This window comes from Ovis aries, chromosome 20 (assembly GCF_016772045.2).
Source record: "Ovis aries strain OAR_USU_Benz2616 breed Rambouillet chromosome 20, ARS-UI_Ramb_v3.0, whole genome shotgun sequence".
Classification (NCBI taxonomy): Eukaryota; Metazoa; Chordata; class Mammalia; order Artiodactyla; family Bovidae; genus Ovis; species Ovis aries.
This window is the reverse complement of record NC_056073.1, coordinates 27954095-27980686: the sequence shown is the minus strand read 5'-3', so window position 1 is coordinate 27980686 and position 26592 is coordinate 27954095. Positions and strand designations below refer to the sequence as shown.

Here is a 26592-nt window from a genome sequence, read left to right as displayed (position 1 = left end):
GCTGTCTGAAGCTGCCTCTTGTGCCCACGAGTGTTCATGACAAGATTCTCCCCTCCACCAAGTGTTCCCAAAGCCAAAGCCTATATGACCTCCTTCCCCTTCCCATTCCTATGAGGCTAAAGCAGCAAGGACAGTTTGGAGTATATAAAGGGGTGATATTGGTGGGGTCTTCTCTCCCCATGACCTCATCCCAGATATTCAGTAACCTCTTCACCCACATGGCTGAGGAGAAAGGCCCTGACTAGTGGCACCCCCCTCCAGTACTCTTGCCTGGAAAATCCCATGGACTGAGGAGCCTGGTGGGCTGCAGCCCATGGGGTTGTGAAGAGTCGGACACAACTGAGCGACTTCACTTTCACTTTTCACTTTCAGGCATTGGAGAAGGAAATGGCAACCCACTCCAGTGTTCTTGGCTGGAGAATCCCAGGGATGAGGGAGCCTGGTGGGCTGCCGTCTATGGGGTCGCACAGAGTCGGACACGGCTGGGCAGCCTGGGTTTGGGTCCAGCTCAATGACCAGAACCCTCCAAGTCTCAGTTGCCTTGTCTGTGCCCGACAGAGATAACACCCTCCCTCCTAGAAGGTAGAGGACAGTGTTATGTAAAGTGCCTAATACAGAGCCAGTCTCAAAGCAGCTGCTCAACTAAATGTTTAGTTCCTTCTTTCCCCCTTCAGATGGGAAGTAGCTTTAGATTAACAAATTGACAACCCAGCGGGGTGCAGTGCCCGTGTGACCCCAGAACCAGCAGGAAAAGGAGCAGAGAGCAGTGGGGGAGGTAGTGGTTGGTTTGGGGTGTTGGTGGACATTATAGTCTACCGAGGTTCTCCATTTCTTTAACCCAGGCAATAGCCAAAGAATGAGCCTGAAGCCCGGGATTAAAATATAGTTCTCACTCTAAGGATGCTCCCAGGATGCTGAGAAAAGAGCCTGCACAAAGGCCCAGGGCAGTGGGTGTGGCGGGTCTCCATCTACTGCCTGAGGTAGAATTAACAATATTGCCTTTTTCTATTTTAGGAAAACTCTGGGCAGAGATAGGTGAGTTCCAGGCACCCTCCCTCCCCAGACCTTCCCCATAACTGAAATGGTCATTTTCTCTGACCATCTCTGCCTCTGTCCCAACACCCTGTGCTCCCTTGGAGCAAGAACTTCACTATTTAAAACTCCTAAAACCAGACGTACAAAGTTTCATTCCTCTTCCCTGCCTTCAGGGAGAGCAGAAGTAAAATCCTACAGCTTCCCTTCCTCCATCATTGTGCACCACTTACAACTACAAACAATTGAAAGTGATTAAATAACAAAGGCTCAGAGCAGAAAGGATCATTGCGAGTGCACTACTAAGTTTATTTGCATTTTTTCTTCTTTCAGAGAATCTCCACCGGACTTTTGGTAAGTTCTGGGATACCCAGCCCCCCAGGTCAGCTTGGTGTTTCACTCCTGTCACCTGGGGACATAACAACCCCCAGCTCCCAGCTGGTTTTCTCCCTCTTGTTCTTTCTTTGAATGTCATCGTCTGTATCTAAGATTGGTTAGATAATAGCATTATTAATTAATAACACTTAGAGCTTCCAGGTGGCTCAGTGATAAAGAATCTGCCTGCAACGCAGGAGATGTGGGTTCGATCCTTAGGTGGGGAAGATCGCTAGAGGAGGAAATAACAACTCGCTTCAGTATTCTTGCCTGGAAAACCCCACAGTCCATGGGTCGGAAAGAGTTGGACATGACCGAGCACACAAGCACACACTTTCATGTGTGGAACTATAACTAACAGCTTCCCAATGTTAACTCATTCTAGGAATTACAAATACTTTATGTACATGCTTTTATTTTTTCAGGAATTACAAAGGAGAGGTAAACAGAGCCTCTGCACATCAATTTGATGTCTAGTTGGGGAAGTGACACATACACATAAATTAACTGGTGAACGAAAGTACATATACATCATTGACAAATCACAAGGAAAAATGAGTTTTCATGAATACAGAATAAGTAACTGACTCCTCGGGGAAGACTTAGTGGGGGAAGTGAAGACACCCCCCCCTAGAATATTGGCCTGACAGTCCACTGACTCTGCACTTCCACTGTAGGGGGTACGGGTTTGATCCCTAGTGGGGAAACTAAGCTCCTGCATGCCACACAGCAAAGAAAAAAAAAAGGTTGGCCCAAGGATATGGTTTCTGTCTTTTTTGTTCACTGCAGATCACCTAGCACCTAAGGACAGTGCCTACAACGGACGGGCACCCGAATACTTGTTGAGTGGATGTTGCAGAAATTTTAATATGGTCCCTTCCCGAGCAGCCTTCCCGAACAGTGTTTGCTTCTGAAGGCTGGAGGTGCCCCTGGCTCCACCCTGGCATTTAATCATTGTGTAGAAAAACACGCACAGTCTCCAACTCAAAGGGGAAGACCAAGATCTTTGTTTTACAGGATTCAAATAACAAAGGTCTTAACTCTACTCTTCAACAGTCTGGTGAAGCCTCACAAACCTCTCCCTTCCCAGAATGTTTTGAAATGTACACATAAAATACAACACATATGATTAGAAAGAAAACCATTGTTTTGAAAGTTATCAAAATATAAACAAATTTGTGATTAAAGCAACCAATGTTTCTTTAAATAACAAAACTATAGATTAAATAAAATGTAGTGGCAAGTCTAACAATCTGGTATTTCAAAATATTGATAAACAGTATTTTGAGACTTCAGAAACAACTCTGATGGGAATGCTGTTTCCATTGGTGATAAAGTCACAGGTACCACTGATAACTGATTTGTTACCTACAGTCCTTTTTCAGGAAGAAAAAGCTAAATTCAGTTCAAAGTTAATGAAAATAAAAATGTAGTGCTTTTCTCATGCAAATTCATGAACTCCCTGGATTCTATCCAAACTATTTTGGGACCCAGATTAAGCACCCCCAATCCCAAAGAAATGCAATAATAAATGGAAGGGGTGGGTGCAACACAAGGGGGAACACATGTTCATCCTGTTTGTTTTGTGGCAAACAATTCAGATCCCCACTTCCTGATGGTGCCCTGCTGGAAGATAACCCTATTTGTCATCGTGCCGGTTCTCGGACCCCTGGTGGCCTTGATCATCTGCTATAACTGGCTACACCGCAGACTAGCAGGTGCAGTGTTGGGGCAGCACACGGGACCACTGAGCTGGAGGCATCAAGCCAGCCCTAATGGGAAACATAAAGAGGGTGGATGGGAGCAGGGTTCACGACTCAGAGCCGGAATGTCCTTCCTGCTCTGTCCCCATGGCCAACCCCAGACTCCTCAGAGAATCCAAGACAGGAACCACTTATTGAGATCTGCGGGGTCTCTTAGTGGAAGGGGGGAGGGGCGTGACTACAAAGTCTACAGGGAGGATGTGGGAGGAGCCAGTCATCTTCTGCTCATCACCTATTTCTCTTTGTTTTCAGGACAATTTCTTGAAGAGCTAAGTAAGTTTTCTTCAATTTGTTATAAGCTGAGAGCAAAAGAGAAAGAGAGCAGCAGCAAGGGAAAGAGGGGGCTACTGAGGGATCAAAATCCAAGAGGAAAGGAAGGGGCTGGCCTGGGTGGAGGGATGTCTCCTCCTGGGGGATGATGGGAGCTGAAGGCGCTCTCATCTGCTGCCTGATCTGCCCCAGCTAGGAGCCCCACTGTCAGGAATCCTGCTCCGGCTGCCTCCTCTCCCATTCGTTCATCCATTCCCTACAGCAGCTGCCCTGGGCCTCACCTCTGATGCTGGGTGGCTCCTCAGGGTCTTTCTTCTCTCTGCTTTAACAGTTTCATGACAGGAACTGTTGACAGCTTTTTCAAGTTATTTTCTCCTCCTTCTAGGAAACCCCTTCTGAAGGATACCGTATCTTGGCTGGGATGGAGAAGAGCCTGGCTGGTCCAAGGATCAGTCCTTGGGGTTGTCACATCCACTGAGTTGCACATTTACTGGCCTCCCTCCTCGCTGCGGGGATATTGCAATCTGCATTTCCAGGAATGCTCTGAATTCCAAACAGGATTGACTTCTCTTCTGTCATTACCTTGTCTGTCCCTTTCCCCAGCTCCTTCCTTCCTCTCCCCCTTTTTGCTGCCACATCGTTCTGCTCCTTAGTCTGTCTTCCACCTGAAGTCCTCTCGGGCTACAGCCAGGCAGGTGTTCTTCTCTCTGTCAGAGGACACCTGTGCTGCAGAGTAACACAGACAAGTGGGTCTCTGCCATGAACCTCCTTGTTGCAAATTACAACACATCAGCTTTGCAAATGGTGGTCATTTCTTCCAAAATCTCAGCGCTGGTAGGCAGAGCTGAGGGGTGTGAGGGGTTGAAGAGAAGGTGCAGGAAAAGTCCACAATATCTCAGAGAGAGCCAAGTGACCTGCAGAGTAAGGACCTGGGGAGAAACCCATGGAGTGCTGGCCAGAGCTCCATCTTGTCTGGGCAGCTCAATGAGGAGCCAGGGGAGCAAAGGATGAGAACGGAGCAACACGCCTGTTTTCAAACACCTCCCTTCTACTTCCACACCTCGTCCAGATGGGCCCCTCAGACTTTCCCTTCTCTCATCCTTTCCCTCTCATCTTCATACCTAATAGAGATCCACTGTCTTTTTGAACAATTACTACTTGATGGTCTATCAGACACAAAGAAACAAGCTAGGTGCTAATTAATAACAATACAAGTTTCCAAGTGCCACTTCTTGTCCCCTTTCTTTTCTGTATGTCCTCCACTATCCCTTCACCTCTCTTCCTTTATCCCAGTCTCCTTACCCTGGAGGTCATTCCTCTGGAAAACCAAACAGAGAAAGACCTCGGGTGGACAGGCCATTCATTTCCCTTCCAAGACCTTCACTGCCTTGTCTGCTTTCCTTCTTCTGCGTGCCTTTTCCTCTCCATTCCTCCCCTTTCCTGAGGGTCTGGATCTAGGAGAATGATTCACTTCCTTCCCTGCCACAGCAGAGGCATTGGGAAAGAAGCCAAGCCACTGACCCAGGATGGCCCAGCACTTGTGGGGACTGCCCAGGAACAGCCCCTTACTTCTGTAGCCCCCCCAGTGACCCAAAAGGTCCTCTTTCTCCCCAAAGCAGATGTCGCAGATAGGGCAACAGTAGACCCTCTGCTTCCAGTGAGTCTGCTGGTGCCGGATCAGCCCGGAGAATAAAGTGAAGGTCTTGCCACAGTGGAAGCAGCGGTTGGACTGCTCTGTGAAGTGGGCCTTCTGATGACTGGAGAGACGGGTTTTCTTGCTAAAAGTCAAGGGACAATGAGGGCAAGAGAAGACCTTGAGTCTTGAAGGCTTCTCTGGGTGAGAGGTGGACTTGGTGTTCAGGCGTGTGGCTCGCATGTTGGTTGCCAGGGTCCTGGTCACAGGCTCTGGGGCTGGGGTCCTGGTCACAGGCTCTGGGTCTGTAATAACTGGGGCCTGAGCGATTACCAGGTTCTTGGTGGCAGGTGCCTTGTTCTTGTCTATTGACGGCTGGGGCTGAGTCTTGGGACCCTTGGTTTTAAGTGTGGGTCCTTGGGTCCCAGCCACTGGTGCATGGTTCCCTGTTGCCAGCCCCTGTAATCCAGCTCTGGTATCCAGAGTCCTCACAATATGCTTCTGGTTTCCAGCCCCCAGCTTCTGGCCTTGGTGTGTCTTCTGGTGGCGTTTGAGCTCAGACTGGTCCCGGAAGCACTTCCCACAGAAGGGGCACGCATGGGGCCGGTAGCCCAGATGGACACGGCGGTGACGGCTCAGTCCAGAAGCATCGCAGTAGGTCTTGCCACAGAGTGAGCAGCAGAAGGGCCTCTCCCTGAGTTGCTTGCACCGGCCGGAGCTGAGGTCCTTGGGGTTCTGGAAGGACTTCCCACACTGGGCGCTGTTGTGAACAAGCTGGTGGTTATAAAGGCTGGAGCGCTTGCTGAAGCACTTGCCACAGGTGTGACAGGTAAAGGCTGGCCGAGCCCAGGATTCTGGCAACGCTGGTGTCTTGTCCGGGGACCCAGTTGGAGGAGAGGTTGGGCCCGAGCCTCTGTGAGCAGGGGAGGCCTTCTTGTCATCAACAGTCCCCTCATCTCCCAAACTCTGACTCTGTTCTTGGCGTTCCTCCTTCTCGCCTCCTGGAGGGAATGAGGAAGAATGATGGGATTCATCACGACAGCCCTGACACAGCTCTCTGTTCAGCCCACACTGCTTCCTCTCCCACCCGACATTCACCCTCACTCTTACACCTCAGAGACCAGAGATAAGAATAAACTTTTGGGTTTTCAAATTAAAAGCATTAAAAAATTTAACTGGAATCTTCCAACAATATTGGAGATCAAAATTTTAACCACATTTCTGGAAATCCATTTCTTTTCACTTTCTTTTTTCAATTACTGAAGTATAGTTTATTTACAATGTGTGTGTTAATTCCTCTCATTTGCAATATTGATCATACTCCCAGACACCCCAGATATCCACGTGACCTCATAATATATCATGAGGAATGGGACACTTGGACGACCAGAGGTGATATTAAGAATCAAGCTGAGGTGAGAAGCATAAAGCGGAACTGTCCCAGCAAACCAGGAGTGGGGTCAGCTCAGACTTAAATTTCTCTCAAGTCCTTATTCTACTCTCAGGAACAAGTCATCCTTAGTCCAACTCGGCATCAAGCTTATCTCCTATCCCTTTCTTTTTCTCTTGGGAAGGACTTTTTAATCAAGAGGCTATCACTGCCATAAGCAACTGACATGGAATCTCTCAGTCTCTGGAAACTGAAGATACTCATCTTCTTGATGCCAGGGGACTTGAGCAGGTGATGTCCAGGCAGGAAGGATGCAAGCTAGGACCAGGGATACAGAGCCCTGTTCCTCTTAGGCATTTCCATGCTCCTGAGGCAGGTCCTAGGCCCTTTTCACCCTCCTCTCTCCTTCCGCAATTCTCACCTGAATGAAAGCCTTCTCCATTCGGGGAACAGAGATCTGCTTCCCACTGTTTCTCTTCTTGCTCAAGCTTGGCAATCAGATCTAGATTAGACAGAAAGATTCCATCTGGGGAATGGGAAGGAGAAGAAGAGCTGAGGTCCCAGGCTCAGCCCCTTCACACCTCATGGGGACAACAGGCTCCCTTCTTGCATAGCTGTGGTTTAACAGCCATAATCTGGGACACTTAAGTGCTGGGAGGAGACACACAAAAGGCCAGATTCCAACAAAGTGCCAGGTACATAAGACAATAGGGAAGTCGCTCAGTCGTGTCCGACTCTTTGTTACCCCATGGACTGTAGCCTACCAGGCTCCTCCGTCCATGGGATTCTCCAGGCAAGAGTGCTGGAGTGGGTTGCCATTTTCCTTCTCCAGGGGATCTTTCCGACCCAGGGACCGAACCCGGGGCCTCCCGCATTCCAGGCGGATGCTTTAACCTCTAAGCCACCAGGGAAGCCCACGTAAGACAAATGACTCAGTAAACACTGGCTGGATGAATAGGCAGATTTGCATTCTTTGAAAACACTGTCATCATGTTCCAAGTGTTATCTTTGCCTTCACGCAAGCTTTCATTCCTTCTTTCACCCTGAGCCTAGTAACCCAAATCTTTCCCACCTGGAATATAAAGAACCAAAACCAAGGATCAGTGAAGATAACTGTGAGCTGATCTACCTATCCAGGGAAACCAGATGTTCCAAAGGCCTGGGACAGAAAGCTTGTGAGGAACCCCAGCCTCTCACCCACAGACATCAGGTTTCTGACAGTCTCTGATATAACATCCTGGTAGAGGACCTTCTGACTGGCATCTAGACATTTCCACTCTTCCTGGGTGAAGTTCACTGCCACATCCTCAAAGGTGACTGGCTTCTGAAAGAACAGGAGAGATTTGGGGAGTTTGTATACAGACAGACAGACATCCAGTCTAAAGGTTCAGAACACTAAGAGAAAAGAAAAACCACAGAAGGAGGGAAGAAATAGGAACAGGAAAAGACAAGTACAAAGTCAGCAACTTTAATGTACAGAGAGGAAAGGAAGGGTGGAGAGGAAGGGAGAACAATGCAGGGGGAGAAGGGAGGGGTATGTACTGAATACAAGTAGGAAGGATGAAAGGCTGCCACTCTGATGAATTTCAGCAAGTAGTCCTCGAAGGATTCCAGGTTGGTGTGGAATCTGAAAAAAGGACTCGAAGCCCCTTCTCCTGGATGCTTTTCAGCTTGGAACCCTCTGAGATTCCATTTGGTCTGCAGACAGGATAATGGATGAATGAGCTCCTAGAGTCCAGGACCCGGGCCCTCCCTCCCTTCCTCTCATTTGGCCTCCTCACCTTCACCCACGCCTTCCACCAGCCCTCTCCCTTCCGGGCTTTCGGCAGACCCTCCTCATCCACCTGAGGGAGCAGCTTCTGTTCAGGTTCCACTGACTTTGGCTGGTCAGACACCTTCTCTTCCATGCTATCTCTTTTAAGCTTTATCCATGCCTGGCCTGGCCCCCAAGGCTGACTAGGCTCCATCCTGGGGCTATCTACCTTCCAGAGACTAAGGAGATGGAGAGATCTGGCAAAGGCCTTTGCAAGGGGTTTGAATTGGCCTCCTGTGTCAAAGATATCTGCTCCAGGGGGCTATCTTCCTTTTTCGTTCTGCTGTCCAAACTCTCCTTTCACAACTGAGAACACCTTTGATTCCCTTCAAGCCTCAGCCACAGAGTTCAGGGACCTGGTCCCCCTTGGCTCAGCAGTCACTATTCAGTGATGCCAGGTTGCAGCTCTGCAGGTGTCGTCTGCCTTCTGCTTCACCCTGCTTCTAGCTGCTGCCCACCTCCAGGAACCTGAGGTCAGAGAGAAACAAAACTTATCAGTAAGAGGGGGAGTGAGGAACAACAGCTTCCTAATTTGGTCAGGAAACACCAAGAGTTACTGAACCTCTGATTTGTACCTAAAACCTCTCAGTACTGCCTCATGAGGTAATGATTAATAACCTCATTTTAAGTAATCTAAAGTACAGAGATGCTAGGTAATGTGCTCAGGGATGCTCCCAGTCCACAGCAGAGTTAGTTAGTGTTCAAAGCCTGGACTCTATCACCGAGGACAAGATCCCCACTGTACCAAAGCCCCCTCTAGGTATTGGCAGTATGGTATTCTGGAAAGAAAGCATATGCCTGAGGTAACCAGCCCTGGTTCTGTCACAAATAGCCTTGTACAAGTGTCTTCATTCTGATGTGGTTTTCCTGGAAAATAAGATTAAAGGAGACTCTCTAAGATCCCATCTAAGATGATTCTGTGAATTTTTAATACATACAGATCCTTGTAAAGAATGATAAGGAAGGGACTTTCCCTGTTGGCCCAGTGGTTAAAAGTCCAGGCTTGATCCCTTATGGGGATCCTGCATGCCCCACAGCAGAGTTAGTTTAACGACCGTTAAAATAAAAAAAAGGGGTAACAGCCCAACAACCAACACTTACACAGGGCTCCCAGGGAGCCAGCGCTGCTCTGCCTAAACATGGCGGAACTCCCACCTCCTCCTGCGGACTGCCACTCAACCCCGCCAGGCCTCCCTCCAGATGGAATGAATGGAATGAAAAGAATGAAGACTTAAAAACCTGTTGATGTTCTTCCTTTCACTTTTTTGAAAGGTGGTAGAACTGAAAACGCCAGAAAGGAAAGGGGCGCTCAACAATGAAGTTAATAGGATCGCTAAAAAGAAAAGGAAAGTGAAGTCGCTCAATCGTGTCCAACTCTTTGCGACCCCATAGACTGTAGTTTACCAGGCTCCTCTGTCCATGGGATTTTCCAGGCAATAGTACTGGAGTGGGTTGCCATTTCCTTCTCCAAGGGATCTTCCCAACCCAGGGCTCGAACCAGGGTCTCCCGCATCGTAGACAGATGCTTTACCGTCTGAACCAAGAGGGAAGTGCTAAAAAGAAAGCTGACAGGAAAGGCGCGTTTCCTAGGAGGTGAGGTTGGTCCCTCCCTCCCTTCGCTTCAACCCATCCACAATCAAGCAGTGAGATGGTGCAGGTCTGGATTATTCTCCTACTAGCCCGTGGAACACAGCAAAAGTAACACTTCAGAAGTCTCTATAATCGTATCCTCAAAGTTCTGGCTCTATTGTTTTCCCTCAGGAAAGACCCACCCTTGTAAGTCTTTCTCAAAAGCATTTGCTGGGGGTGGTGGCCCGGGGCGCTCGGTCCAGATTCTAGGCTGGTTGTCTGGTTTGGGGAAAGAGCATGACTATGGAGTCTGAACTTCTGGCCGCTGCCGCCTGCCCCTGCCACGTTGACCTAGAGAGTACTTTCTACATCCACTCGCCCCAGAGCTCAAACCGGTTGGCCTGCTAGTGCAAGGCGGCTGGGATAACTTACGACTCTAGGCGCAGACCTGTTTATCAGTTCAGGGCCCGTTCCCGCCCTTCCAAGAACGTAAGCCCCTCGAGGGAATGTGTCGCCATTTTCCAGTGCTCTGAGTCCACTCGATCTCTAATCTCAAACCCGTCCAGTGTCTCCAGTAGCGATTCTGAGAACCACTGAAATCCCCAACACACCCTCCAGGCTTCGGGGGTCCGCCCTCCCCGCCCCGCTCGCCGCTGCTTCAGCCACTGGAGTTTTCTACCCTCCGGCCAAGCAGAACGACCCTCGGGCCTTCGCCCTTCTCATCCGGTCTTCGGGTCTCTGCTCGGTCCTAGCTCTGCCGGGTCAGATCGCGGGCCCGCGGCGCTCACCTCTGGCCACTGCGCGCTGGACCTCGGAGGCTCTCGCGGGCAGGGACGGAGAGTTTCGCTCACGATTGCGTGGCCCGCTCCTCAATACCCACTGAACCGGTCCCGCTGACGGGAACTGCACTGCCCCGAAACCTCGTTGCTGGGACCCCGACTTTTTCAACACGTGCTAGCAGCCCGTGCTCTTGGCCGAATCCCCGGGGAGAGAGTGGTCGCCGCTCCGGACCACACCCTGACCAGTCCAGGTTTCCCCAGGGCTTGGGGAAACTCCTCCGGGACTAGGGGCGCGACGCTCCCCTCGCCTGCCGAGGTCGGGGGCGGAAGATCGCGGGACGAACCTTTCACTAGCCTCCACCACCGCGAGCTCAACTCCCCGCTGCCCTTACTCACCCGCCGCTGCCGAGGACCCGGGCTCCAGCACGTAGGACTTCCGCTGGGCCAGCGGCTAGCCGCTCCAACCCAGCGCAAGTGTACCGGGAGCCCGCGACCCCGCCCCGGCCCTGCCAGGGCCCCGGCCCGGCCCCGCTCTCCTCGCGGGTTTCCGCAGACCCACCACGTACCCTGCCTGGCTTTGCTTGTGGGACCGCCCAAGTCAAGAGTTCAAAACAATCTAGGAAGCTTAAAAGAAAAAGGAACCGCCCATCCCACTAGCCCATCCCTCCTACCAATTGTAGCTGCTGGTCCCACCCAGGGCTAGGATCCCATTCCCAGTCTCAATTCACTCTTGGGAGAAAAGGGGTTGAATTATTTCTGATAAAAACACACAATTGGGCTACCCAAGTGGCTCAGTGGTAAAGAATATGTTTGTAGCTCGGTCGTGTGCGACTCTTTGTGACCCCTTGGACTCTAGCCCACCAGGCTCCTCTGTCCATGGAACTCTCCAGGCAAGAATACTGGAGAATGGAAAAGAATGGTTTACCATTCCTTTCTCCAGGGGATCTTCCTGACCCAAGGATCAAACCCACCTCTCCTGAACTCGCAGGCGGGTTCTTCACCACTGTAGCTGAGATGGTAAAGAATCTGCCTGCAACGCAGAAGACCTGGATTTGATCCCTGGATTTCGAAGATCCCCTAGACAAGGAAATGGCAACCGACTCCAGTATTCTCACCTGGAAAATCTCATGGATGGAGGAGCCTGGCTGCAGGCCATGGGGTCACTTAAGAGTCTAACAAGACTTAGCAACCAAACAACAACAAAAACACACAATCACCAACCACCATCACCTAGAGCCCAAAGGGGAAAAATGAGATCTTCATGGGCCCCCAGAAGAGACCTGGAGGCACATAGCACCTTAGAAAAGCCAAGACAAAGAGGAAGAATACACACTGTGACTTAGATGATAACAGCATGCATGTGGCGCAGAGAGGACCATGCCCAGGTAAAGTTCTACTTAACCTTAGCTGCTTATCTGGTTTCTCAGCAATGTCTTTTTTTTTTTTTTAATCCGCTCAACAGAAATTACATTTATTCTTTCCACTTAATTAGCACTTATCATAAACCATTTTGTATCATGATCATGTTTGACATGTCACACTGGCATGGGGTTTTACAATTTTCAAAAAAAAAAAACAAACTTGAAAACATAGCCTCCATTAAATCCTCATACACATCTTGTGAGAGGTTGGAATTGTTACTCTGTCTTTACTGGTAAACAGACTCAGAGATATTGAGCCTTGCCAAAGCCCACATCTGGCTTCACGGGACAGGAAACCAGACTCTGCTTCAAAGTCTGCACATTGGCGTCTTGACTCCTTGATTAGTACTGGATGGTTAGCAAATGGGTGGGGAAGGGGGCTTGCTTATTTTATTTTTTTAATATTTATTTATGGTTTTTCTTGACTTCCTACAATGAAAAGGATATCTTTTAGTTCTAGAAGGTCTTGTAGGTCTTCATAGAACTATTCAACTTCAGCTTCTTCACTGTTACTGGTCGGAGCATAGACTTGGATTACCGTGAATCCAAGTTTGCCTTGGAATTATGGTTTGCCTTGGAAAAGGACAAGCTAATAGAGTTCTGCTACCAGAACGCACTGGTCATAGCAAACACCCTCTTCCAACAACACAAGAGAAGACTACACATGGACATCTCCAGATGGTCGACACTAAAATTAGACTGATTACATTCTTTGCAGCCAAAGATAGAGAAGCTCTACACAGTCAGCAGAAACAAGACCAGGAGCTGACTGTGGCTCATATCATGAACTCCTTATTGCCAAATTCAGACTGAAATTGAAGAAAGTGGAGAAAACCACTAGACCATTCAGGTATGACCTAAATCAAATCCCTTATGACTATACAGTGGAAGTGAGAAATAGATTTAAGGGACTAGATCTGATAGACAGAGTCCCTGATAAACTATGGGTGGAGGTTCGTGACATTGTACAGGAGACAGGGATCAAGACCATCCCCATGGAAAAGAAATGCAAAAAAGGAAAAGGCCTGTCTGAGGAGGCCTTACAAATAGCTGTGAAAAGAAGAGAAGCAAAGAGCAAAGGAGAAAAGGAAAGATATACCCATTTGAATGCAGAGTCCCAAAGAATAACAAGGAGAGATAAGAAAGCCTTCCTCAGCAATCAATGCAAAGAAATAGAGGAAAACAACAGAATGGGAAAGACTAGAGATCTCTTCAAGAATTAGAGATACCAAGGGAACATTTCATGCAAAGATGGGCTCAATAAAGGACAAAAATGGTATGGACCAGAAGATATTAAGAAGAGGTGGCAAGAATACACAGAAGAACTGTACAAAAAGATCTTCATGACCAAGATAATCACAATGGTGTGATCACTCATCTAGAGCCAGACATCCTGGAATGTGAAGTCAAATGGGCCTTAAGCATCACTATGAACAAAGCTAGTGGAGGTGATGGAATTCCAGTTGAGCTATTTCAAATCCTGAAAGATGATTCTGTGAAAGTGCTGCACTCAATATGTCAGTAAATTTGGAAAACTCAGCAGTGGCCACAGGACTGGAAAAGGTCAGTTTTCATTCCAATCCCAAAGAAAGGCAGTGCCAAAGAATGTGCAAACTACCGCACAATTGCACTCATCTCATACGCTAGTAAAGGAATGCTCAAAATTCTCCAAGCCAGGCTTCAGCAATACGTGAACTGTGAACTTCCAGATGTTCAAGCTGGTTTTAGAAAAGGCAGAGGAACCAGAGATCAAATTGCCAACATCTGCTGGATCATGGAAAAAGCTAGAGAGTTCCAGAAAAACATCCATTTCTGCTTTATTGACTATGCCAAAGCCTTTGACTATGTGAATCACAAAAAACTGTGGAAAATTCTGAAAGAGATGGGAATACGAGACCACTTGACCTGCCTCTTGAGAAATCTGTATGCAGGTCAGGAAGCAACAGTTCGAACTGGACATGGAACAACAGACTGGTTCCAAATAGGAAAAGGAGTACGTCAAGGCTGTATATTGTCACCCTGCTTATTTAACTTCTATGCAGAGTACATCATGAGAAACGCTGGGCTGGAGGAAGCACAAGCTGGAATCAAGATTGCCAGGAGAAATATCAATAACCTCAGATATGCAGATGACACCACCCTTATGGCAGAAAGTGAAGAACTAAAGAGCCTCTTGATGAAAGTGAAAGTGGAGAGTGAAAAAGTTGGCTTAAAGCTCAACATTAAGAAAATGAAGATCATGGCATCCGGTCCCATCACTTCATGGCAAAAAGGGGGGAAACAGTGGAAACAGTGGCTGACTTTATATTTCTGGGCTCCAAAATCACTGCAGATGGTGATTGCAGCCATGAAATTCAAAGATGCTTACTCCTTGGAAGAAAAGTTATGACCAACCTAGATAACATATTAAAAAGCAGGGACATTACTTTGCCAACAAAGGTTCCTCTAGTCAAGGCTATGGTTTTTCCAGTGGTCATGTATGGATGTGAGAGTTGGACTATAAAGAAAGCTGAGGGCCGAAGAATTGGTGCTTTTGAACTGTGGTGTTGGAGAAGACTCTTGAGAGTCTCTTGGACTGCACGGAGATCCAACCAGTCCATTCTAAAGGAGATCAGTCCTGGGTGTTCATTGGAAGGACTGATGTTGAAGCTGAAACTCCAGTACTTTGGCCACCTCATTTTGCATGAGTTGACTCATTGGAAAAGACTCTGATGCTGGGAAAGATTGAGGGCAGGAGGAGACAGGGACGACAGAGGATGAGATGGTTGGATGGCATCACCAACTCAATGGACGTGAGTCTGGTGAACTCCGGGAGTTGGTGATGGGCAGGGAGGCCTGGCGTGCGGCGGTTCATGGGGTCGCAAAGAGTCGGACACGACTGAGCGACTGAACTGAACTGAACTGATTTATGCTTCGGCTGCACCAGGTCTTTCAGTTGCAGCACTCATGCATATCAGTATTGCAGCATGTGGGATCTAGTTCCCAGATCAGGGATCAGACCCAGTGCCCCTGCTTTGAGAGTACAGAGTCTTAGCCACTGGACCACCAGGGAAGTCCCTAGAGATAGGTTTTAAATCTGAGTGTTCCCCAAGGTACCTGAACCAGTGATCTGCCTTTGCAGACAGATGATGCATGTGGGCAGGCTGAGGAGACGCCCACAGAGTCAGGTGGAAATAGCAGGCAGGTGGAGATGGTGGTGGAGGCAGCCTGTGTTCAGTGGCACCCCTAGGGTTCTGGGCCTGCCACCTTCCTAACATGGTTACTGGGTACACTTTTCTTTTTTTGAAAAGCCACATCAGCTTGCTACTGGGCTCCTATTGAAACTAAGCACCCAACACATGGAGGCCTTCGGACACTCTTGCTTAATATTCACATTTGAGGGTAGGTCAACTTGGACTCAAGACCTCCTGGAGTAGGATATGGCAACCCACTCCAGTATTCTTGCCTGAAGAATCCCATGGTCAGAACAGCCTGGTGGACTACTGTCCCTGGGGTTGAAAAGAGTCAGACATGCTACAGCTTGGACTCAACTTCTGACAAAGTGGGAAGGATTTAATAATCCTCACTTGGAAATGGTATATTTAAGGATGCGGCTGTCCTGGCCTCAGCATCTCTACTTTACATGAAAAAGTGGCAGATATCCCTCTGGGGAAACTTTCCCCCTACTCTGCCCACTGAAGCAGAACTGCTGGTTCCATGTGGCTCTCAGTTCACAGAGATTTCCCTAAATGTCTGGCCCTGGTTCACTGTGGTTCCGCTAAATTCAACTCTCTCCCTGGCTGATTCAGCCATTCAGTCTCATTGCCAGTGATGCAGAGCCAAAAATGGCTGTTGTCAGTCCTCTTGGCGGGCAGAACTCAAGGCCATTTCATGGCTCTCACCAGTAATCCCTTTGATCAACCTTCCTGTAGTTTTACGGCCTCTTGGGCTGTTGCCAACCTATTTGGTCTGCCGCGTGAAAACTAGACTGGTTAGGCACCTCTCTTTGGAGCTGGAAACTGTGGAAATAAATCATAAATGCTTATCTAACCACTGAGAAAGTTCATCCTTAGGTAGGTTGATAAGGAGTCCAGGGCCCTTGAGGAGGAGGGAATCCAGGGCCTTCGAGAAACAGAAAGGGGTCTGAGGCTCTCTAGGAGAAAAGGACAAACTTTTTTCCTACATAGCTTTGTCTTAGTCAATATAACAATGTATCTTGCTCTAGGACATGTTTCTTCTTAACAAGAACATTCTGATTCATCTTGTTATCTTAAGATGGTTTGTTTTGGGAGTGTGTCTGGTAAGACCCTTTACTGTAATAAGGTATATAGCTCCCTTGCAAAGACTGGTGAGCGGGGGCACTTTCTGTCCCCCTTCTGATGTCTATGTTAGAAGCTCTCTCTGTCCCTCTTTATATTTTAATAAAACTCAAAACACAAAAGTTCTTGAGTGCTCAAGCCTGGTCCCTGATCCCAAAGCTACATCTTCTTCAGAGATCACGACTCCGATATCATCCATCGTAAGCTATCACCATCTGGGTCACTCAGGTGAATGCGCACAGAATGAGTCTAGTCTCTGATGGGGTTGGTTATAATCAAGCTGCAGATGGAAACATGTTTTGTGAACTGTCTCCCCTGCTGCCTGAGTCCATTTTCACACCAGACATGGCAAGATAGTCGCCATCATCAACTAGTAAAGGACTCCGATTTTTTTTCCACATTTATTTACTTATTTAACTTGGCTGCCCTGGGGCTTGGTTGTGGCACACGGGCTCTTCAGTCTTTATTGCTGCATGACACGTGGGATCTTTAGTTGCAGCATGTGAACTCTTAGCTGCCCCATGTGGGTTCTAGTTCTCTGACCAGGGATCGAACCCAGGACCCCCGAATCGGGAGCTTGGAGTCTTAGCCACTCAACCACCAGGGAAGTCTCAGGACCCAGTTTCTGATTTGCACTTGTGACTGCTGTCAAAGGTTGACTTGTCTTACCGTGAGCGAGGCCACACAGCATGGGGCATTGTCCACACCTGCTCCTGGCAGACGGGCTCCATTGGCTCTTTGAGCCCCTCAAGGGCTATCAGTGGTGTCTCCCGAGTGTTGACACTTTAGGGTGCATGTGTGCTAAGCTGCTTCAGTAGTGTTTGATTCAGTGTGACCCTAGGGACTGCAGCCCACCAGGCTCCTCTATCTATGGGATTCTCAAAGCAAGAATACTGGAGTGAGTGGCCGTGTCCTCATCCAGGGGATCTTCCAAACCTAAGAATTAAACCTGCATCACCTATGGCTCAGCATTGTAAACAGATATTTTTTTACCCACTAAGACACTGGGGAAGCCCACACTTTAGGATACAGTGCTGTTATTCTAGTCCAGCCTCCTCCATCCATATCATTGAAACTAATGTGTCATGGTTTTGATTTTCCAGAAAACACAACTTTGATTTGTATAATTCTGATTTCTCTCATACATGTAAGTAGATAGATGTGTGTGTGTGTGTGTGTGTGTGTGTGTGTGTGCGTGCGCGCATGCTCAGTTGTGTCTGACTCTTTGGGACTCCTTGAACTGTAGCCTACCAGGTTCCTCCATCCATGGAATTTCCCAGACAAGAATACTGGAGCAGGTTGTTATTTCCTACTCCTGGGTATCTTTCTGACTCAGGGACTGAACTCACAACTCTTGTGTCTCTTGAATTGGCAGGTGGATTCTTTACCACTGTGCCACCTGGGAAGGCCTCACACAACATGATGTGCCTTTTACTGCAAAAGCCACTTGACAATGGGATGATAGTCAAGGTATCAGTCAATTTTTCATGTTTCCTACCACATTCGTGTTTAAAAATGCCACAGATTCAGACTTATTCTAATTTGTAAAACTTTAGCTCTATTTAAAATACACCAGCCTTGTATATCTTACATCCTGAGGCTCAGTTTTCAAGCCACTGTGACTTTCATGGTTAGAGATAATATCAGGCATGCTTTAATGAGTTAAAATCTTATCTCACGTTAAGTGACAGTATAAGGGTTATAGTAATTATCTGCTTTGTCTCCTGCTCTGTGTCCTGATAATCTGTTTCTATTTTGGACTTTCTTTTTAAAAAAAGAAAAAAATATATATATATTTAGCTGCATCAGGTCTTAGTTGTGGCATATAGGATCTTTGATCTTTTAGTTGCAACAGGTGGAATCTAGTTCCCAGACCACGAATTGAACTCAGGCCCCCTGCCCTGGGGGCGAGAAGTCTTAGCCACTGGACCACCAGGAAAGTACCTAGTTTGGACTTTCTTAAACCCCAACTGTTGGCTCAGCTTAGCCTAAGACTCAGAACTTGTTCGATCGTAAGTGGAGACCAAGTCAATAGTTTTACAACCTGGATCTGTCAGTGCTTCTATTCCTATTCCAGTGTTTTATCCTGAGTCTTATGACTGCTTGCTTATCTTTTCCTTTGGTACTTTACTCCAGTTTCTGAAACAGGTTCCACTGTGCCCTGCCTGATCTCCAGCTTCTCAGGACAACTGCTCTTCTCTGGTCTCTCGTTTTCTATGTACTGCATTCCTACCCTTGAATTCTTGACCCCTCTTGCTGCCAAATGCCTATAGGGTCTTCTGCTATTGTTGGCACCTTCTTCTCTTTATTCCACCCTTAACTGTTCATTGGATATAGCCACATGGAGCACTTTGTTGATGGCTCAGCAGAAAGGGATTTGGTGGACTGATGGGCACTGAAGCCAGAATGCAGGGAGCCGGTATAGACTTTCTAAGAGTCTTCACTATGAAGGAGTGCAAATAAATAGCATAGTAGCTTATGGTTTGGGGTTTTTTTTTACATTTTTAATTAAAAATTTTTTTTGGTGGTGCCAACTCAGCTTTTGGGATTTTAGTTCCCTGACCAGGACCTCAGCAGTGAGAGCACCAAGTCTTAACTACTGAAATGCCAGGGAATTCCTGCACATAGAAGCTTATTTAGATGGGAGAGATTTGAGTACAGTTCATGGGGTCACAAAGAGTCGGGCAAGACTGAGCGACTAATACTTACTTACCTACAGGTCAAAAGGATGGTCTAGCAGTGAATATCTTCATGGTAAACAATTACCAACAGTTATGTATCAGTTACTTTTCTATCCCACTCAACTCAAAGGGTTTATCATTACCCTAGTGATTTGGATTTCTAAGTCTTTTGTCTCTTGCATACTGATGATCCACATTTTTGCAAGGTATATAATCTAAAACTGTGACATGAAGATGGAAGACCAGAGAACAACAGGGCAAAAAAGTCTGCATGAGGCAAATCAGGTGGTAGGAATAAGATGTTGGTAGGTGTCCTGGTCACATTCCAAAAGGAGCAAGGGGAGGGCTAGTTCCTAAACCCAATTGAAGCAACTTCAATCAACTCATTTCCACACAGAAGTTGCCTACAGTAATTTTTTAATCTCTGTGGGATTAAGGAGCATCTCAAATATAAAGGAAACTAAACTGATACTACTGTAAGTGATCTATTATACCTGCAAATATTGTTAAAGACAAAAAATGGACTGTGGGATTGAGGTCTAACATAGGAGTTATATTTATCTAGCACCATGCTATACAACATGGTGGTCACTTGCCACATGTAGCAATTTTAAATCCATGCAAATGAAATAAAATGAAAAATTCAGTCCCTCAGTTGCACTAGCCACATTTCAAATGCTCAGTAGCCACATGTGGGAAACCACTACTGTACTGAAGAGGAAAGCTATAGAAGAGTTACATCACCACAGAAAGGTCTATTGGACAGTGCTGATCTAGCAATATCTGTGGTAAAGGGTGTCCTGCTGATACAAAAGGGTGGGCATCAGGACGATCATAACTTAAGTGTAATATTCCTTAAGCCATCCAGTTTCCCTTTTTCGGCTTCTCTACTCACCAATTTTGAACCCCAAATTTACCAACTTTTGGAAGGACATCTATTTGAGATAGGTGAGTTGGGTTACCTCTGAGTGAATCCAAATATGTTTAAGGTCTTGTTTAAGTGGGTGATAGAAACTGACAATATATGGAGCTGGCAGAAATATGAGATATTACTACACTTTATACTCTGACCTTCTTCCTCACTCTGCTCACCTCAGTTAGATGTCCCTCCTCTGTACACACCTAGACATACCTCTGTCATAACCCTATTTGATTATCTGTTCGTAGAGTGATCTATGCCATTAGCTGTAAACCGGCCAAGAGCAAGGATTTCTCTTAATTCATCTCAGTAACTAATAATGTCTGGCACATAGGAGGTTCTCAAAATTAAGTCTCTCACACAAATAAATTACACGGTATAAGCTAGACTTTTACAGCCTGGTTAGCAGTTCCCGATAAAGATATGAACAGAAAACAAAAAAACTGCATGGTGACCTACAGCAATCTCAAGATAACCTTTGAGGCGTGAGGGTAGGAGGAATGGAAGAGGCAGATTGGAACAACTCCTTATTCACCATCTTTGCCCAACCCAGGTCTTTCCAAATGGAAAACCCAATATTTATGAAATATCTGATACATGCTAACGTTTCACAAAAATGAAATCCTCTTATAAATGCTAGGAACTATTATTTTCCAACTTTACAGATTAGGAATGAACATCAAAAAGGATAAGCAACTTGAACAAACACAAGGCAATGAAAAATAGCGAAACTAGTTTTAAACTCCAGAACTATCTGGAAAAATGAGATACTGTAACTTCTGTAAAAATGAGAAACGTCACTGAACCCTGCAAAAGAGAACTAGCATTAAAAAAAAGTGTGTGTGTCGGGGGGGGGGGGCGGCGCAGGGAGTTACTCACTTTTCCTGGGTCTCTCATGTATATATGTTATTAAACTTTTGTTTGATTTTCTCCTGTTTAAAAAATAAAGGTTCATTTAAGAGACATGATCTAATCATGAAAGCACTAAATCTTTTATTTTTCCTATTTGACTTCTCAAAAAGGGTGGCATAGTTAAGAATCTTCTTTGAAGTGGCTTGATAATTGTGTTGTTTTCTTCTCTAGTCTGAGACTTTTCCATCAGAACATTCACTTTAATCCGACTGCTATTGCACGGCTGGAAAAGTGGATATGCAATAACACTTTCATACTCTTTTATCTCTTTCTTTATGCTCTTTATGCTCTCACACTTCTCACGAAGAGGAGGCTGGCTCCAGTCTTTCCTCAAGATCCCTTCCTTGAGTTTTTGCTCTACAAGTTCTCTCCCTCGAATCATGCGTTCCCGGTGATCTTTAATCTGCATCTGTTCTCTCTCCTTTACCTGCTTGCTTCTCTGTGTGTTCTGGATGCCATGCTCTCCCAGCACAATTCTGGGAAATTTTATTTCACTAGAGTGAGGTGGTAATTGTTTCAGTGTTTTACTCTTAAACTCTCTGACCTGTCCACCTCGATGTATGTGCCTTTCTATGTGTTTCATTTCTCTCTCAGGGAGCAAATAATACCGTTTTTGTCTCTCTGTGCTTTGGGTTGTTTTTCCCTCCAATCTCTTGTTGATTTCACTGCCTTCCTCTTGTTCTTTCACCGTCTCCATTATTCTTTTATTATAATAAGACTCTGCTTTGGCAAGCCAGTAGTCAAGGGAAAGCCCTTGCTCCCTACAGAGTATTTCATACTCCTCTTGATATTTTTGAATTATTAGTTGTTTTGCTTCTGATGTATGTACGCCACCTAGATTCTGTCAAGGTGAGGTGCAGAATTTTGTAATATGACCATCTTTTTACTTTGAACATATTTAAACAGAGCCTATTCTCACTATTGACACGAAGAAAGGACCATGGTGGGGGTGGGGGTGGGGGAAGAAAGGACCATGTTCTTTCATTAACTTTGGAGTAACAGGGATTTTACTTCCATCACTCCTAGGTGAGCCTGCAAGCTCTCAAAGTTGATGTTCTCACCACCAAAATCAATAACTAGTTGGTTTGTTTTTTAAGAATAGTGTTGGTAGTTTTCAAAATAATATTTTGTTTTACAAGTAAAGATTCAGCTGGAAAATATTTGCCAGTGTGGACACATTACGGCAAAGTGTCACTTGGGTGGCAGTAGGATTTTAAACCTAACTTTCCTTCTTCTAATCTTTTCAAACAGTATGATGTTAGGATGATTTATTTACCAATATTTTTTTCTCCAGTGGAGACTGTAGACCTGCAGCAATCCTAGGGTCTTTTGATACTTTAGCCCAGGCCAATCTGTAAGATAAAAAAGCAAAGGTAAAATAGAAGGTGGGAGATGTCAGAACAAATTTGCTCTTATAGCAACTGAATCAAAAGAACCCAATTGTTTTGGCTAAGGCCAAAGGTATTTCCCTCAGAAAGAAAACACCTAGGAATAGGTAGGACTACAGCAGGGCCATTTTCTGATGAGAAACCATGACATTCCTATGGTGACAAATGATGAATACTCTTTTAAAAATAAGGACATATAAATAAGAGCATACAGTCACCCCTCAGTATTTGTGGATCACCCTCCCCACCAACGTCCCTTGGTTCCAGGACCTGCTTCCTCCAGATACCAAAATCCATGTGCTATCCCTTATATAACATGATATCATATCTGCATATAACCTTGGCACATCCTCCCATATACTTTAAATTATCTCTCAATTGCTTATAATATCTACTACAATGTAAATAGCTGTTAATACAACGTAAATACTACTTAACAGTTGCCACTAAGTGGCAAGTTCAAGTTTGGCTTTTGGGACCCTTCCATATTTTTGTTTTCCCTGAGTATTTTCCATCCACAGTTAAATCTGTGGATAGAGAAACCTCCGATATAGAGGGCCAACTATAATCCTCTCATATAAACTTAAAAGCATACTTCTCCTGTGGACTCAACATGAACCATTCTGAATCTTGCACCAGGGACTGGGCGTGGGAAGAGACGGGCTCCTTGGTGAAGCGTTGCCCAAGCACATTTACACCATATTGCTCAGCCCAGCTTCCTCTTTTGTCTTCTGGGATGAGTCTAGACTTTGGTGTTATTAATTCATTCTCTTTGTACAGTTTCTTGAGCCGGGCCCTCTCTGCCTCTATCACCACATACAGCATCTCTGCCCTATAATCTTTTGTTCTGAAATTCTATTCTTATTTGTTCGCTGTCTGCTTGCCTTCCTTATTCTGCCAGTCATTCTTCAACCTAAATCCATTGAGACTATTCCCTGTTGATCCACTAGGGATGAGAATCTGGGGTCACTCTGGGTTTATTTATAGGACAGGCCGATGGCAACACAAATGGAGACTACCAACTTTTTGTGTGTCATCTCTGGTCTAATCTGAGTTTACTGTGAGGTCATATTTAAGCCACCAAGGATGCCTGGCATCTCATCTCTGTGCCTTTATTTATACCATTTATGGTTTACACAGCATGGGCTTTGAAGCCTTATAGGGCTATGCCTGAATCCTAATTCCACCATTTCCCAGGTGTGTGACTCAGGGCAGGTAACTCAGTCTCTCTCTAAATCAGTTTCCTCATCTGTAAAATGGAACTATAAGACAAAAATTTGCCTCTTGGAGTTATAAGGAACAAATGAGAATTAAAGATCCTGGCACAGTGCTTTATATATGCTAAGTTCTCAATAAACAGCAATGGTCCATCCTCCTCAGGTCAAGGCTTGACCATAAAATCTTCCCAGTCTTCTCTATGCAACAGCAATTTTTGCCTCCCTATGAACATAATATTTTTTACTTCTACAACTCATTTGAAAATCAATCCTGGTTTCCACTGTGATATCTGTATCCATATATCACTTTTAACATTTTGATGCTGAAATTCAGACTCACACAGTAGGAGCTATAACTTTTTAATCTACAAATATAGAAATCTATCCTATTAGAAAGGATCTGATATCAAATATTGGATCTCACTAACCTCTTGGGCATATTCTTACTTGCCTGACTGCATATACTTATTTTGAGATTTTTAAAAATATGACCACCTTACTTTTATTTCTGTGTACACAGTACCTAGCACAGTACCTAACATTAGAGTCTGTAATCTCAAGTTCTCAAAATTAATGATTTGTTGACTGGTGATTATCCTCACCACAGAATATGAGCATCGTCCTCTCTTACATTCTCCATAATACTGAATCTTTTTATTGAAACTTTTTTATAGTTTTTTATAAACTATTTAATAAATAGTTAAAGTCCTATTTAATAAGTAGGACTTTTTAATAAATAGTCCTCCTTGAAGTATACAGGCATATCTGTTGTATATGCCTTTCCTGGGCTCTCGCCTTTTGTCCTGTAAGTGTACTTTCATTGCATTCTAATTATTCATTTGTATTCCTTAAGGTCAGAGACACAGTTTTTAGCTTGACAGCCACAACTTCAGCTCAAAGACTGGCATATGTGCTCAATAAATATGAATAGGAACAGACTGTTGAGCTTTTGTTGGGAAAGAGACATGCCTTATAATGCTTAGTTAGTTTACTGCATTAGGACAGTATTCAACTCATTGTGTATATTCACTGAGTTTTGTCAATGCAGCCATGAAATTAAGAGGCTTGCTCCTTGGAAGGAAAGTTATGACCAACCTAGATAGCATATTAAAAGCAGAGACATTACTCTGCCAACAAAGGTCCATCTAGTCAAGGCTATGGTTTTTCCAGTAGTCACGTATGGATGTGAGAGATGGACTATAAAGAAAGCTGAGGGCCGAAGAATTGATGCTTTTGAACTGTGGTGTTGGAGAAGACTCTTGAGAGTCCCTTGGACTGCAAGGAGATCCAACCAGTCCATCCTAAAGGAAATCAGTCCTGCGTGTTCATTGGAAGGATCGATGTTGAAGCTGAGACTCCAATATTTTGGCCACCTGATGCAAAGAGCTGACTTGTTTGAAAAGACCCTGATGTGGGGAAAGATTGAGGGCAGGAGAAGGGGACGACAGAGGATGATATGGTTGGATGGCATCACTGACTCAATGGACATGAGTTTGGGTGGACTCTGGGAGTTGGTGATGGACAGGGAGGCCTGGTGTGCTGTGGTTCATGGGGTCGCAGAGTTGGACAGGACTGAGTGACTGAACTGATACTGAAAGGGAAAGTTGGACTAATCTCATTTCTATTTTCAAAGGAGACACACACAGAGAAGAGAGAATAAAAACTTGCCTACCATCATGGGCTCAGCAGACCTTTCCTTGTGAGACAAATTATTATGGGGCTTGTCACTTTCTAGTAGCTTGCTCAGAGTTTTAACCCTCTCACTAATTTGTGTGTTTCCATTATTTCAGAGAGTAGCGGATCAAAACTTCTCTAGGAGAGACCACAGCTTGTTCTCTTTCAAACAGGAGAAAATAGTGATGGCTCCGGGACTTTCATACATAAACAGCTTAGCACAGCTATGAGGTTGAGAGGGGGTGGATGGACTGGGAGAGAACTAGGAAACTCGTCTTGAAGCTGTCCCTTCAGGACGACAAGATTCTACACTTTAGATTGTAGGTTCCAGATGAATTAAAACAGCAAAACTTTTAAGACACTTGTCCTCATGTTTTATAAAAGATCAGGGATATGTCAACTCTCCATCTAATGGATGCAATGATGATGTAGAGCTGGTTGGATGGGAGGCCGGGGACAAGGTGGAAAGGGGTCTGCAACTGAAAGCAAACCTCGACAGTCTTCGTCACAAGGCTGCTCCCTTGACTAATGCTAACCTCCCTCATCTGACGGGCATCTAAAGAGGAAGGAGTCCCAATCTCTTCTGTTCCACTACCTCCAAAGTCTTGAGCCCCTTCCTAAAGTGTCCTACTTCATCCCTGCTTCCTTTCGTTCCTAGTGACTAGGATTCCTCCTCCGCCTTCACCGTTTCCACTTCATGCCCGGTAAGAGGTCGACTCACCCCTTCCAAAGGCCCAGTTTAGTTCAGTCGCGTCCGACTCTTTGCGACCCCATGTACTGCAGCATGCCAGGCCTCCCTGTCCATCACCAACTCCCGGAGCTTGCTCAAACTCACGTCCATCGAGTGGGTGATGCCATCTAACCATCTCATCCTCTGTCCTCCCCTTCACCTCCTGCCTTCAATCTTTCCCAGCATCAGGGTCTTTTCAAATAAGTCAGTTCTTCGCATCAGATGGCCAGAGTATTGGAGTTTCAGCTTCAGCATCAGTCCTTCCAGTGAATATCCAGGACTGATTTCCTTTAGGCTTGACTGCTTTGATGTCCTTGCTGTCCAAGGAACTCTCAAGAGTCTTCTCCAATACCACGGTTCAAAAGCATCAATTCTTCGTCGCCAAGGGCCCAGCACTCGAGCCAGGCGGTGCTCTGCAGAGCGCCCTTGCTTGCATCGCGAGGTCCGAGGAGCGCTAGAACTGTAACTTCCAGAATGTTTCGCTTTGGTTTTTGTTTTTTTTAAAAGAACCAACTCAAAAAGAAAAAAAATAAAAATAAAAAAAAAAAAAGAACCAACTCAGGAACAGGGGAAGTTGTAGTTCCCAGAACTGGGTAGTGAGGGGAAAACAACCGGAGGCTCAGCTTCAATCACCTGCTTTCTTATCCAACATCACAAATCCAGCCTGAAAGTAGCGCTACAACCTTCCTTCAAAGGTTCCGCTCCCTCCGGGGATCAAGTTTGCGATT

At 45.8% G+C, this 26592-nt stretch overlaps 2 protein-coding genes across 20 annotated transcripts in view; one reads left to right on the top strand and one right to left on the bottom strand.

Moving 5' to 3' along the window:
* MOG (myelin oligodendrocyte glycoprotein) overlaps window positions 1-6254 on the top strand; it is a 16392-nt gene extending 10138 nt beyond the window's left edge. For 3 of the 7 annotated variants that reach the window (XM_060403761.1, XM_027959139.3, XM_060403760.1), the window contains 3 exons: window positions 1015-1035; window positions 1366-1386; window positions 3009-6254. In XM_060403761.1, the coding sequence (XP_060259744.1) occupies window positions 1015-1035; window positions 1366-1386; window positions 3009-3589 (623 nt within the window). In that variant the 3' untranslated portion in view covers window positions 3590-6254. Of the gene's footprint in view, window positions 1-1014; window positions 1036-1365; window positions 1387-2196 lie in introns of all 7 variants that reach the window. The other 4 variants (XM_015102803.4, XM_027959140.3, XM_042237330.2 and 1 more) reach the window with 4 other exon arrangements.
* Window positions 1805-26592, bottom strand: ZFP57 (ZFP57 zinc finger protein). 13 transcript variants are annotated; one of them, XM_060403753.1, is made up of 7 exons: window positions 25133-26592; window positions 22132-22207; window positions 20823-20875; window positions 8245-8744; window positions 7661-7787; window positions 6885-6989; window positions 1805-6074 (listed from the first exon to the last, which is right to left on the bottom strand). In XM_060403753.1, exons 4-7 carry the CDS (start codon window positions 8428-8430, stop codon window positions 4801-4803), a joined length of 1692 nt encoding a protein of 563 aa, XP_060259736.1. In that variant the 5' UTR covers window positions 8431-8744; window positions 20823-20875; window positions 22132-22207; window positions 25133-26592; the 3' UTR covers window positions 1805-4800. The 13 variants fall into 13 exon arrangements, with proteins under 13 accessions (XP_060259736.1, XP_060259739.1, XP_060259741.1 ...); XM_060403756.1 differs by having other exon boundaries at window positions 6885-6965; window positions 25856-26592; XM_060403758.1 differs by lacking the exon at window positions 20823-20875 and having other exon boundaries at window positions 6885-6965.

Bases quoted from the DNA above. Each gene is read 5' to 3' on its own strand.
- ZFP57 (XM_060403753.1), bottom strand. From the start codon at position 8,430: ATGGAGCCTAGTCAGCCTTGGGGGCCAGGCCAGGCATGGATAAAGCTT. The intron at 7,788-8,244 runs GTGAGGAGGCCA...CTGTTCTTTCAG, and splicing joins GGTGGAAGGCGTGGGTGAAG to AAGCCAGTCACCTTTGAGGA. The intron at 6,075-6,884 runs GTGAGAATTGCG...CATTCCCTCCAG, and splicing joins TGGAGAAGGCTTTCATTCAG to GAGGCGAGAAGGAGGAACGC.